Source organism: Equus caballus, chromosome X (assembly GCF_041296265.1).
Source record: "Equus caballus isolate H_3958 breed thoroughbred chromosome X, TB-T2T, whole genome shotgun sequence".
In the NCBI taxonomy this organism is placed as follows: Eukaryota; Metazoa; Chordata; class Mammalia; order Perissodactyla; family Equidae; genus Equus; species Equus caballus.
Genome location: NC_091715.1, coordinates 102,813,105 through 102,826,757, shown reverse-complemented (window position 1 = coordinate 102,826,757; position 13,653 = coordinate 102,813,105). Strand labels below are relative to the sequence as shown.

The 13,653-nt window shown below is 43.7% G+C and overlaps 2 protein-coding genes across 2 annotated transcripts; one reads left to right on the top strand and one right to left on the bottom strand.

Moving 5' to 3' along the window:
* Positions 1-3,809: 3,809 nt before the first annotated feature.
* Positions 3,810-5,001, bottom strand: H2BW4 (H2B.W histone 4). Its single transcript, XM_070257494.1, has one exon. The coding sequence runs from the start codon at positions 4,971-4,973 to the stop codon at positions 4,572-4,574; it is 402 nt and encodes a 133-aa protein (XP_070113595.1). The 5' UTR covers positions 4,974-5,001; the 3' UTR covers positions 3,810-4,571.
* A 6,838-nt stretch (positions 5,002-11,839) lies between these two features.
* Positions 11,840-13,031, top strand: LOC138921917 (histone H2B type W-T-like). Its single transcript, XM_070257837.1, has one exon. It carries the CDS (start codon positions 11,868-11,870, stop codon positions 12,267-12,269), a length of 402 nt encoding a protein of 133 aa, XP_070113938.1. The 5' UTR covers positions 11,840-11,867; the 3' UTR covers positions 12,270-13,031.
* The last annotated feature ends 622 nt before the right edge of the window (positions 13,032-13,653 follow it).

The window sequence follows — 13,653 nt, the reverse complement described above, 5'->3', positions numbered from 1 at the left end:
GCATCAAACTCTTTTTTCGAATGTTATTGTAAGATTTGCCTAACATTCCAGAAGAATAACAATTACTATTCGTGGTGAGGGAGCTCGTTTATCTTAAATTCTTATTCTCATGATTCCAAGGAGAGCTCTTGATGTATAAGGGCCCATCAGAGTTCCGCATTGGTCGGGAAAAAACTAGGCTTTTCTACCAACTCCTTGATCAGGCACTGGCCCCGTCATAGTCACAGCCGAGTTGCTCAGGAAAGCTCTCTCTAGTACCCTGGCTCGCCTGTTCTTTGTCTTGAGCTCGGGGGGCTCTGCCAAAGTTAAACAGTCTTCGTGTTTTGTCTCCCCTGGAGAGTCCCGTCCGTCTTCTCTGGGGCCCAAATAAAGTTTTGTTCCTGTCGATTATCCAGACATTTTCTCATTGTTTGACTGAGAGTGACATTCTTTACAGGTTTCTACATCCTAACCAACATGGGAAATTGAAACTTATTTTAATAGTATAAATGGAATACTTAACAAAACTGAATAAATATTGGGGTTGAAAGCAAATCACAAGACATCTCTAAGGCTTGAAATTACGGAGTATCTTCTCTCTTCACAGACATAGGAGGCTGGAAATAAAAATAAAAATTAAATTGCTCAACACTCAAATAGTTGTGGAAAATGACAAGGGTGGGGTCACATCACTTCCCTTAATTGGTCACCAATGTTCTCTTAATGTAATGGAAGAGGCAGGAGATATGCCCCCATTTACTACAAAATTCATATCTCCTATGGGTTGACTTGCATCCCCCTGGAAGTCTTATGTTGACGTCCTGATCCCCAGGACCTCATATGTCATCGTATTTGAAAATAGGGCCTTTACTGAGGTAATCAAGTTAAATTATGTTCATTTGGGTGAGCTCTATTCCAAAATAACTTGGGTACCTATAAAATAGGGAAATTTGGAAACTGAAACACGCATATAGAGAGGAAAATGTGAAGACTCAGAGAGAGATGTCCGCCATCGACAAGCCAAGGGGAGAAGCCTGGACCAGACGCTTCATTCACATCACTCTGATGGAACCAACTCAGGTGACACCTTGATTTGGACATGGAACCTCCAGAAGAGGGAGACAGTAAATATCTGTTGTTTAAGTCACCTAATCTCTGGCATTTTCTGCAGCAGACATAGAACACTAATAAAATATTCCTAAATGACCATGATTAAAAAGGTACAGCCCATCAAACAAAGAAACAAATAGCAGGCAGTGAATCACACCCCTTTCCCTCTCAGTCACCAACCTGAACATCCCAGGAAGACACTTAGTGGTTTGGCTCAGGACACCTCGCACATCCGGACGATGCTGTGGCTCAGCGGCTGCAGGTCTCTCATTGGCCGACCCCAAACAGAGTAGGGCTTGAGTCTCTCTGATGGGACACTCCCATCGTCCCCATGATGCTGAGTTGCAAGTCACGGAAGTTGGGGTTTTCGAAAGAAGAGATTATAAGCTTGGGAAGAATAGAATCAAATAAAGTTAGAAAGTTAAGAGTAGTAACTATAGTTTCTAAGGAACCTGGAGTAGCTGTTGTTTCTTGAAGTTTTCCTTTAGTAATTTCTGTACTGTGTTTGGGTCCACGCTTTAAATGAATTCCGTAACACGGGTAAGGGTGAAAAAAGCTTTCATGGGCTATGCTTGTCCTACTAATAGTATTTTCCCTAGGTCGGGGCTTATAACTTGCTATTTAAGCAGCGAAGCCTTCTCCTTCAGTTCGTTTTCAGGGAACCACACCGTTAGATTGTGATTGCTCATGAGGTGCCCGTTTTCCCGCCATCACCCACTCTTGTGAATAATCACATGAACTCACGTCCCCTTCCAATCTTCAGCATTAAACCCTATTTTTCCTGTTCACCTCACAGATTTCACGTGTGTCACCCAACTTTAACCCTCCAGTCTTCACTCCTCAGAACTATTAGGGTGCATCTTAAATGTTGTTTTACTAGTGGTCCTGTTTGCTTTCTGAATTGACAAATGCAAAACCCCCAAAGCATCATAGAAATGTCCTAATGCATTAGATTGCTTAACATGATTTTTTACATAACACCATAGGTAGGAGACCAGCTCGCAAGAATGACTTTCGGAATGCACCTCTGTGCCATATTGACAAACACTGGCATTTTGAAGCAGCACCCACTAGCATGACAGAAATTACGTGACTTAGTGAAGTGCCCTTTTTTCGAACTGGTCCAAAGTTGTTTCTCCGACAAGGCACATGGCTCTGCACAAGAGCCTTTAGCATCCAAAATTCCGTTTCACGTGTGTGCAACAATTACTAGGCACCTCAGAGAGGTTTATGCTGCACTTGATTTTGTGGTAGTCATTCTTGGCAACTTGTGCCGCAAGCTCTTTCTTCAAATCCTTTTATAGGAATTTTCCAACACTCCCGAAGGATAATGAGTAACGAACTTGGTAAGGGGCTTCTTTGTCCTCAATCCTATCTCTACTGATCGCAAGGGGGAGCTCTGGAGGTAATACTGCCCCCCTTCACGCTTGCAATGCTTAGCGAAGCTCTCTCTAGTGTTTTGACCTACCCTCAGTTTCCTTTTGAGCAACTCGACCTCTGTCCAAGGTGGAATACTCTGAGTGTGGATCTTTCCAGGGAAAGTCTTCCCTCTCTTCTGATGGGCTCAAGGAAGGTTTTGATTTCGGTAGCTTATCCAGCTTTCGTCTCCTTATGTGGCCGAGAGTGGCAACCTTTAGCGGTTTCTACATCCAAATCACAAGGGTCATCTACAACTTATTTTAAAATGTAAATGAAGCAATGAACAAATGCAGTGAGATATTGGGCTCTAAAGCAAACCATACTTAAATACAAAGAATTGAAGTCCCGAAGTGTGTTCTCTGTCCACACGTGCAGGGTGTTTATTAGATACGGATTAAAGAGAAGAGCAACTAGAAAATCACCAGCTACTCAACTTTTTTCAATATGCTTATAGGAAAAGGAAACCAATAAAAAGCCATTGGCCAAGAAGAAGATGCACAGGAAATTAAATTTATTTTGCACTATCATAAACATCAGCATTCAAACCCCTTGAGGAAGAGGAAGGCGTCATTTTAGTTCTCTTATTTCCTGACCGTACAGTTCTTAGGTTGGTAGAAGAGGCTAGAGACACATCCCACTACCAGCTCCGGATGGTATGCTTAAATCGTCATGATCAAAAACAAAAAGGAGAGCCAGCCTGACGGCCTAGTAGTTAAAGTTTGGCGCTCTTACTGCTTCGGCGGCCCGGGTTTGCTTCCAGGTGGCGGAACCACACAACCCCTCTGCCAGTTGCCATGCTGTGGCAGCAGCTCACATAGAAGAACTAGAGGACTTACAACTAGGATGTACAAGCGTGCACATCTTTGGGGCTTTGGGGAGGGGAAAAAAGAAAAGAGGAAGATTGGCAACAGATGGCAGCTCAGGGCAGAGCTTTCCCTGCAAAAAACAAAGAAACAAAAAAACCAAAAAGGAAACAATAAAAAAGAGTCAAAGAATCACATCTACTTCCTCCTCAGACTCCGTGCTTATTGCCACAGGAAGGCTGTTGGTTCAGCCCTAGTCACTCCATCACCTTCCGGGCCAATGGCTGTAGCTCACGGGCTGCCAGTCCTTCATTGGCTATGCCACTGGACAGTGGGGTTTGAGCAGCTCTCATGGTACAGTCCCATCATCCAAGAATGATTGCAAGCCATGATGGATTGTGTATTAAAATTGTTAGATTATCAAGTGGAAAAGAACAGAAAGGGATAAATCTGAATGATCTGAAACAGTAATTTCAGAAATCACGTAATCGGAAAAGTGAATTGTTTTTTGAAGTTCTTATTTAGCTATTTCTGTGCTGTTTGGGTCCTAATTTATGTAATTACGTGAATTTCTAACATGGGGCATGTAGAAAAGTGTATTAGGGATGTACTGATTCTTTTCTCATCTTTTTCACATTACGTGTTGCCCTATCAACATGAAGAACCCCGGGATAATCCCACTGTCCAATCATGGAAGAATTAGAGTGAAAACGTTTTTTCCTTTTCCTCCCCAAAGCCCCACTACATAGTTGAATGTTCTGCCTGCAAGTCCTTCTAGTTCTTCCATGTGTGCCAGAGACACAGCACGGCAACTGACAGAGGGCGTGGGGTGGTTCCCCACCCGGGAACCGAACCCGGGCCTCGAAGCGGTAAGAGCGCCGAAATTTAGCTCTTACGCTAGCCCATCAGGGCTGGCCCCAGAGAGTGGAAATGTTTTAAAAAATTATGATGGGGACAATTTTCACCTCACAAATCCCTATAAAGTTAAACCTAAAAAAAGTAACAAAAATGACGTTTAGAAAAGCTATTTAATACAATATGGTTATGGACAACGGCCCGTTCTCCCTCGAACAAATGCTACCACAGATATACTAGAGTTGATGATATTTAGTTACGGGTTTAAAAAAATGCTTTAACTATCGGCAGAACGCCACAAGACCCAACTACTAGCCCTTTTCGAGCTACAGCTCTTTTCCTGCCAAGCCAAGTGGCTCTGAAAAGAGCCTTTGGGTTACGATGCTCAGGTGCTCCTGAGGCAGCTCAGCGGCGGTTGGTGTACCTAAGGACGGCCTTGCTGGCCTCAGACACGGCGTGCTTGCCAATCTCCCCCGGCAGCAGCAGGCGCACGGCGGTCTGGATCTCTCTGGACGAGATGGTGGAGCGCTTGGTGGAGCGGGCCAGGAGCGCGGCCTCGCCGGCGATGCGCTCGAAGATGTCCTTCACGAAGGAATCCAGGACGCTCACGGCCTCCTGAGACAGGCTCAGGCCCTCGTGAACCCGCCTCAGAACCCTGGGGAAATAGGTGGCGAAACTGTCGAGGCAGCGGCGGCGGTGGCGGCGGGGCCTTGGCTGCTTCTGCTTCGGGCTCTTCGGGTCGGCTTCCGCGGGCTCCGTGGTGCCCAGGCTTTCCTCAGAGGAAGGCTCAGCGACAGGCTCAGCCATGTCACAGGCGGTGCCAGGGCAGTCTCCAAGGAAGGAGAACGGCGGCTCCTCAGGGACGGTGGCCCTTTTATAGAGCCGCCTCTCTGACGTCACGGGCAAGCTCCCTATCTGATTGGATAGCATGCAATCCAGGGAGCCTGCCTTAAGGTGTTAACATTTTCGTTGTGTTTTTCTTCTTGGACCAATGGCATTTTACGTGTATAATTTTTCTAAAAATATATTGCTTTTTTTAATGAAGTTGATAATTTTCTAATTGTTTCCTTTGTAAATTGATTTCTAACTTCATACTCTGTGAAGAGGGAACATATTGTGGGATCTCAATCCTTTGAAATATATTATAATTCTCTTTGAAGCCCCATATTTTATCACAATGGTTAAGAGTTTCATTTGAATCTTTATAAGAAGTTAAAACACCCCCTTTCGATTTGGATTTAAAAACCTTTAAAGGTTGCCACTCTCAGCCAGACAATGAGACAAAAGCTGGAGAAACTACAAAATCAAAACATTTGTGAGCTCAGCAAAAGACAGATAAGCGTCTCCCAGAAAAGACTCCCACGCCGAGTATTCCACATTACAGGGCACCACTTGCTCTAGAGAAAAACGGGGGCAGGTCAGGAGAGTAGAAAGAGCTTCATTGAGAATTGCAAACATGAAGGGAGCAATTTTACCCTCAGAGCTCTCTTTGATATCGATAGAGATTGGACTTAGGACAAATAAGCCTCCTCATCAGGGTTGTTACTTACTATTATTCTCGAATGTTAGAAAAACTTTACAAAGCACTTTTTTAAAAATGAGCTAGCTGCACAACACACCTAGAAAATCTACCACGAAATCAAGTGCAAGTCGATTCCTGTTTGTGGCTCCTAGAACTTGTCGTATACACCCGAACAAAATTTTGAAAGCCGAAGGTTCTCTGCAGAGCCATGTGCCTTTTCAGGAAAACAATGATGCACCGCTTACAACAAGTGCACTTCACTGAATCGCTTAATTTCCATCAGGCTAATTTTGCTGCTTCATAATCTCAGCGTTTGAAAATATCAAAAACATCTCTTTTTCCACAGTTATTCCTGCACACTGGTCTCATACATATCACGCTATGTGAGAGGTCATTGTAAGGAAAAGAATCCATTAGATACTTTGAATGCACTTTGCTTATTTCACGTTTGTAATTTCAGAAGTTAAATGGAAGCATTGGTAAAAACAACAGTAATTATTCACTTCAGCGGATGGTTGAGGAAAATCGGGAACCCAGGGAGCCAGCACCTTGCAATGGTGTGGTTTAATGTAAAGGTAAATTGAGGCAAAGGCTTCACTGCTTAAATAACAAATTATAAGCCTCAACCCAGGGAAAGTAGTGTTAATAGGATAAGCATACCCCATTCAAGCTCTTTCCACCATTACTCGCGTTAAGAAATTCATTTAAGGCGGGGGGAGGGGCAAACACAACACAGAGCTAAGTAAAGCAAAAAGTTCGAGAAACAAACCTATTCCAGGCTGCCTATAATCTGAAGGTTCTATTATAACTCACTCAGATGACCTGATTCTATCCAGTGTTAAATCCTTTGTTTTTGAAAACGCAAACCTTCATGACTTGCGCCTGGGAGGGGATGCTGGGAATGTCCAATCAGAGAGGCTCAAGTCTCACGCGGCTCTGAGTCAGCCAATGAGGGACCCGCAGCACTGAGCCACCCTCATTGGCCTGATGTGCAGTCAAACATTCCCCACCGAACCAATCGGAGTCCTCCTGGAATCTTCAGCCTTGGTGACAGACAGGGTAAAGAGTGTGATTATTTGCCTGCTGTTTGTTTCTCTGCTTGATTGGTTTTCTGCTTTTCATCAAGGTTACTTAAGATACGTCAATGTTTTAGAGCAGTTATACAAAAATGCTAGAAGTTGCGTTCTTAAACTACGTATATTTGTTTCTCACACTCCTGGAGGCTCGAAGTCCAAATCGAGACGTCAGCAGGGTTGGTTCTTCTGAGTGGTTCGAACGAAGGATCTGTTCCAGGCCTCTCTCCTTCCTTGTAGATGGGGGAAAAAAATCTCTCTCTATTTCTCCACATTTTCCTCCCTGTGTGCACGTCTCCTGCCTCTTGCCTTATATTAAAAGAACAAGGGTGACTGCTTACATGAAATAAGGTAACCCCTTCCCGGTCGTTTTCCACAGCTATTTGAATGTCGAGAAATTTATTTTAGTATTTTATGTCTAATTGCTGTTTCTCTGAAGGGAGCATATACTCTGTGATTTCCAATCCCTGGAAAATATTATGATTGCTTTCAACCTAAATATTTTAAAAGATGTTTAAAGTATTCCATTGGTACTTTTAAAATAAGTTGTCATTTTCCCTATTGTGTAAGACATAGGAACGTGTAAAGTATGTCACTCTCGGCCCAACAATAATTTAAATCTAGATAATCTACAAAAATCAAACTTTTCTTGAGCTCTTTGGGAGAGAGACGGGACTCTCCAGGAGACCCAAAAGACAAAGATTATTAAACATGGGCAAAGTCTCAGGAGCTAAAGAGAAGAATGGGCGAGGGGCAGGCCAGGAAGCTAGGGAGGCCTTCCCTGAGGAGTGCGGGCAGAAAAGGGGCGATGCCTTTTCAAGGAGGAAATACAAATGTCTGTGCTTTTTGATCCGAGGTAGAAGAGTTCTGATGGGCCATCAGACCTCCAGAGCTCTCGTTGGAATCACTGGAGGCAAGATTTAAGATAAACGAGTCCCCTCATCAGGAATACTACTTTTTATTGTCGTGGAAGTTTAGAAAAAATTTATGAGAGTGTATGCTTCCCAAGGAGACCGGAAAAAACATGCCCCAAATCAAGTGCAAGCGAATACTTCTGAGTGGAGCCCACAGATGATCTTACACAACCAGAACATAATTTTGGGCGTGAAAAGCTCATTGCAAAGCAATTTCAAAAACAGAACTGTGGACTCCTATGGAAAAAAACTACTTTCCTAAGTCACTTAATTTCTATTACGGTAATTGTTGCTGCTTCAAAACCCCAGTGTTTGCTGGTACAAAGTACAAACGTTTTTCCAAAGATTTCTTGTACACTTGTCTCATATATGTCATTTTATGTGAAAGTTCACTTTAAGAATCCTAATCCACTAGGATATTCTGATGGTGCCAGGTGTGTTTTGCATTTGTAAAATCAGTAATCAAATACAGCCATTACCTTAATTGAGGCTTTTTTAAGATTCCTACACATGAAGTCCTCCTAAACAGACACATCACAATCCAAAACTAACCACCCTCAGCAAAATCAAACAATAAACCAAAACGGAAACGTCCAAAGAATTATCACCACATACCAACTATAGAAAGTGTGTTTGCCATGTTCATATATATGGCAACATAGAAAAATCATTAAGAAGAAACAGCTAGTTATCAAAAAAAAAAATGAAAGTGATTTTTCTAAACTTGAAAATTGTAACCACTAGAAGAAATTATTACAGAAATGTTAAACAGCAGATAAGACATAGCTGGACAGAGAATTGGTGAACTAGAAGATAAATGGAAGAGGTAATACAGAATACCTCCTAGGGAGATAAAGAAAAAAGGGTTAAAGTGAGGCAAAGAGACATAAGGAATGGAGTCAAAATGTATTAAGTACATCTCCTAGGCACTGCAGAAGTGGAAAGCTGGATCACATCTGGAAAAATAGTATACAAAGAGAAACGGCTGGCAATTTCCCAGAACTTAGGGGAGCAGTGAATTGCTAGGCTCAGGAGGCACACCTAGATATATTATCCTTAAAGCTAAAAATGACAAAAGCATAGAGGGCACAATAGCAGACAAAAGGAAGACACACTGCCTAGAAAGGAAGAACAAATAGTGTGACAGCAAACCTCTTTTACCAACCAATGGAAGCTAAAAGCAAGTGGTGAGAGAAAATAACTGTCAACCTAGAGTTGCATATCTAGCTAAAGTATCACTTAATAATGAGGCTGAAATAGACATGAAGATGGACCAGCCAGAACAGCCCTCAAGGACAGACTTGCCACTCTGGCTGCTGTGAGTGCAGTCAGCTGTCAGTCCTCAGCCATTAGGCACTTCAGGAGTGACCTCAGCTGCCGAGAGCTGCCTTACCAAAGGTCAGGGAATTCCCACGATGCCCACATCCACTGCCTGATCAAGGAGAGGCTACATATATGTTGATCATCCCTTTCTCAGCTGTTAGATCTTGCCTCCAGTGATTCCAACGAGAGCTCTGGAGGTCTGATGGCCCATCAGAACTCTTCTACCTCGGATCAAAAAGCACAGACATTTGTATTTCCTCCTTGAAAAGGCATCGCCCCTTTTCTGCCCGCACTCCTCAGGGAAGGCCTCCCTAGCTTCCTGGCCTGCCCCTCGCCCATTCTTCTCTTTAGCTCCTGAGACTTTGCCCATGTTTAATAATCTTTGTCTTTTGGGTCTCCTGGAGAGTCCCGTCTCTCTCCCAAAGAGCTCAAGAAAAGTTTGATTTTTGTAGATTATCTAGATTTAAATTATTGTTGGGCCGAGAGTGACATACTTTACCCGTTCCTATGTCTTACACAATAGGGAAAATGACAACTTATTTTAAAAGTACCAATGGAATACTTTAAACATCTTTTAAAATATTTAGGTTGAAAGCAATCATAATATTTTCCAGGGATTGGAAATCACAGAGTATATGCTCCCTTCAGAGAAACAGCAATTAGACATAAAATACTAAAATAAATTTCTCGACATTCAAATAGCTGTGGAAAACGACCGGGAAGGGGTTACCTTATTTCATGTAAGCAGTCACCCTTATTCTTTTAATATAAGGCAAGAGGCAGGAGACGTGCACACAGGGAGGAAAATGTGGAGAAATAGAGAGAGATTTTTTTCCCCCATCTACAAGGAAGGAGAGAGGCCTGGAACAGATCCTTCGTTCGAACCACTCAGAAGAACCAACCCTGCTGACGTCTCGATTTGGACTTCGAGCCTCCAGGAGTGTGAGAAACAAATATACGTAGTTTAAGAACGCAACTTCTAGCATTTTTGTATAACTGCTCTAAAACATTGACGTATCTTAAGTAACCTTGATGAAAAGCAGAAAACCAATCAAGCAGAGAAACAAACAGCAGGCAAATAATCACACTCTTTACCCTGTCTGTCACCAAGGCTGAAGATTCCAGGAGGACTCCGATTGGTTCGGTGGGGAATGTTTGACTGCACATCAGGCCAATGAGGGTGGCTCAGTGCTGCGGGTCCCTCATTGGCTGACTCAGAGCCGCGTGAGACTTGAGCCTCTCTGATTGGACATTCCCAGCATCCCCTCCCAGGCGCAAGTCATGAAGGTTTGCGTTTTCAAAAACAAAGGATTTAACACTGGATAGAATCAGGTCATCTGAGTGAGTTATAATAGAACCTTCAGATTATAGGCAGCCTGGAATAGGTTTGTTTCTCGAACTTTTTGCTTTACTTAGCTCTGTGTTGTGTTTGCCCCTCCCCCCGCCTTAAATGAATTTCTTAACGCGAGTAATGGTGGAAAGAGCTTGAATGGGGTATGCTTATCCTATTAACACTACTTTCCCTGGGTTGAGGCTTATAATTTGTTATTTAAGCAGTGAAGCCTTTGCCTCAATTTACCTTTACATTAAACCACACCATTGCAAGGTGCTGGCTCCCTGGGTTCCCGATTTTCCTCAACCATCCGCTGAAGTGAATAATTACTGTTGTTTTTACCAATGCTTCCATTTAACTTCTGAAATTACAAACGTGAAATAAGCAAAGTGCATTCAAAGTATCTAATGGATTCTTTTCCTTACAATGACCTCTCACATAGCGTGATATGTATGAGACCAGTGTGCAGGAATAACTGTGGAAAAAGAGATGTTTTTGATATTTTCAAACGCTGAGATTATGAAGCAGCAAAATTAGCCTGATGGAAATTAAGCGATTCAGTGAAGTGCACTTGTTGTAAGCGGTGCATCATTGTTTTCCTGAAAAGGCACATGGCTCTGCAGAGAACCTTCGGCTTTCAAAATTTTGTTCGGGTGTATACGACAAGTTCTAGGAGCCACAAACAGGAATCGACTTGCACTTGATTTCGTGGTAGATTTTCTAGGTGTGTTGTGCAGCTAGCTCATTTTTAAAAAAGTGCTTTGTAAAGTTTTTCTAACATTCGAGAATAATAGTAAGTAACAACCCTGATGAGGAGGCTTATTTGTCCTAAGTCCAATCTCTATCGATATCAAAGAGAGCTCTGAGGGTAAAATTGCTCCCTTCATGTTTGCAATTCTCAATGAAGCTCTTTCTACTCTCCTGACCTGCCCCCGTTTTTCTCTAGAGCAAGTGGTGCCCTGTAATGTGGAATACTCGGCGTGGGAGTCTTTTCTGGGAGACGCTTATCTGTCTTTTGCTGAGCTCACAAATGTTTTGATTTTGTAGTTTCTCCAGCTTTTGTCTCATTGTCTGGCTGAGAGTGGCAACCTTTAAAGGTTTTTAAATCCAAATCGAAAGGGGGTGTTTTAACTTCTTATAAAGATTCAAATGAAACTCTTAACCATTGTGATAAAATATGGGGCTTCAAAGAGAATTATAATATATTTCAAAGGATTGAGATCCCACAATATGTTCCCTCTTCACAGAGTATGAAGTTAGAAATCAATTTACAAAGGAAACAATTAGAAAATTATCAACTTCATTAAAAAAAGCAATATATTTTTAGAAAAATTATACACGTAAAATGCCATTGGTCCAAGAAGAAAAACACAACGAAAATGTTAACACCTTAAGGCAGGCTCCCTGGATTGCATGCTATCCAATCAGATAGGGAGCTTGCCCGTGACGTCAGAGAGGCGGCTCTATAAAAGGGCCACCGTCCCTGAGGAGCCGCCGTTCTCCTTCCTTGGAGACTGCCCTGGCACCGCCTGTGACATGGCTGAGCCTGTCGCTGAGCCTTCCTCTGAGGAAAGCCTGGGCACCACGGAGCCCGCGGAAGCCGACCCGAAGAGCCCGAAGCAGAAGCAGCCAAGGCCCCGCCGCCACCGCCGCCGCTGCCTCGACAGTTTCGCCACCTATTTCCCCAGGGTTCTGAGGCGGGTTCACGAGGGCCTGAGCCTGTCTCAGGAGGCCGTGAGCGTCCTGGATTCCTTCGTGAAGGACATCTTCGAGCGCATCGCCGGCGAGGCCGCGCTCCTGGCCCGCTCCACCAAGCGCTCCACCATCTCGTCCAGAGAGATCCAGACCGCCGTGCGCCTGCTGCTGCCGGGGGAGATTGGCAAGCACGCCGTGTCTGAGGCCAGCAAGGCCGTCCTTAGGTACACCAACCGCCGCTGAGCTGCCTCAGGAGCACCTGAGCATCGTAACCCAAAGGCTCTTTTCAGAGCCACTTGGCTTGGCAGGAAAAGAGCTGTAGCTCGAAAAGGGCTAGTAGTTGGGTCTTGTGGCGTTCTGCCGATAGTTAAAGCATTTTTTTAAACCCGTAACTAAATATCATCAACTCTAGTATATCTGTGGTAGCATTTGTTCGAGGGAGAACGGGCCGTTGTCCATAACCATATTGTATTAAATAGCTTTTCTAAACGTCATTTTTGTTACTTTTTTTAGGTTTAACTTTATAGGGATTTGTGAGGTGAAAATTGTCCCCATCATAATTTTTTAAAACATTTCCACTCTCTGGGGCCAGCCCTGATGGGCTAGCGTAAGAGCTAAATTTCGGCGCTCTTACCGCTTCGAGGCCCGGGTTCGGTTCCCGGGTGGGGAACCACCCCACGCCCTCTGTCAGTTGCCGTGCTGTGTCTCTGGCACACATGGAAGAACTAGAAGGACTTGCAGGCAGAACATTCAACTATGTAGTGGGGCTTTGGGGAGGAAAAGGAAAAAACGTTTTCACTCTAATTCTTCCATGATTGGACAGTGGGATTATCCCGGGGTTCTTCATGTTGATAGGGCAACACGTAATGTGAAAAAGATGAGAAAAGAATCAGTACATCCCTAATACACTTTTCTACATGCCCCATGTTAGAAATTCACGTAATTACATAAATTAGGACCCAAACAGCACAGAAATAGCTAAATAAGAACTTCAAAAAACAATTCACTTTTCCGATTACGTGATTTCTGAAATTACTGTTTCAGATCATTCAGATTTATCCCTTTCTGTTCTTTTCCACTTGATAATCTAACAATTTTAATACACAATCCATCATGGCTTGCAATCATTCTTGGATGATGGGACTGTACCATGAGAGCTGCTCAAACCCCACTGTCCAGTGGCATAGCCAATGAAGGACTGGCAGCCCGTGAGCTACAGCCATTGGCCCGGAAGGTGATGGAGTGACTAGGGCTGAACCAACAGCCTTCCTGTGGCAATAAGCACGGAGTCTGAGGAGGAAGTAGATGTGATTCTTTGACTCTTTTTTATTGTTTCCTTTTTGGTTTTTTTGTTTCTTTGTTTTTTGCAGGGAAAGCTCTGCCCTGAGCTGCCATCTGTTGCCAATCTTCCTCTTTTCTTTTTTCCCCTCCCCAAAGCCCCAAAGATGTGCACGCTTGTACATCCTAGTTGTAAGTCCTCTAGTTCTTCTATGTGAGCTGCTGCCACAGCATGGCAACTGGCAGAGGGGTTGTGTGGTTCCGCCACCTGGAAGCAAACCCGGGCCGCCGAAGCAGTAAGAGCGCCAAACTTTAACTACTAGGCCGTCAGGCTGGCTCTCCTTTTTGT

Coding starts and splice junctions, on each gene's coding strand:
- H2BW4 (XM_070257494.1), bottom strand. CDS start 4,973: ATGGCTGAGCCTGTCGCTGAGCCTTCCTCTGAGGAAAGCCTGGGCACC.
- LOC138921917 (XM_070257837.1), top strand. CDS start 11,868: ATGGCTGAGCCTGTCGCTGAGCCTTCCTCTGAGGAAAGCCTGGGCACC.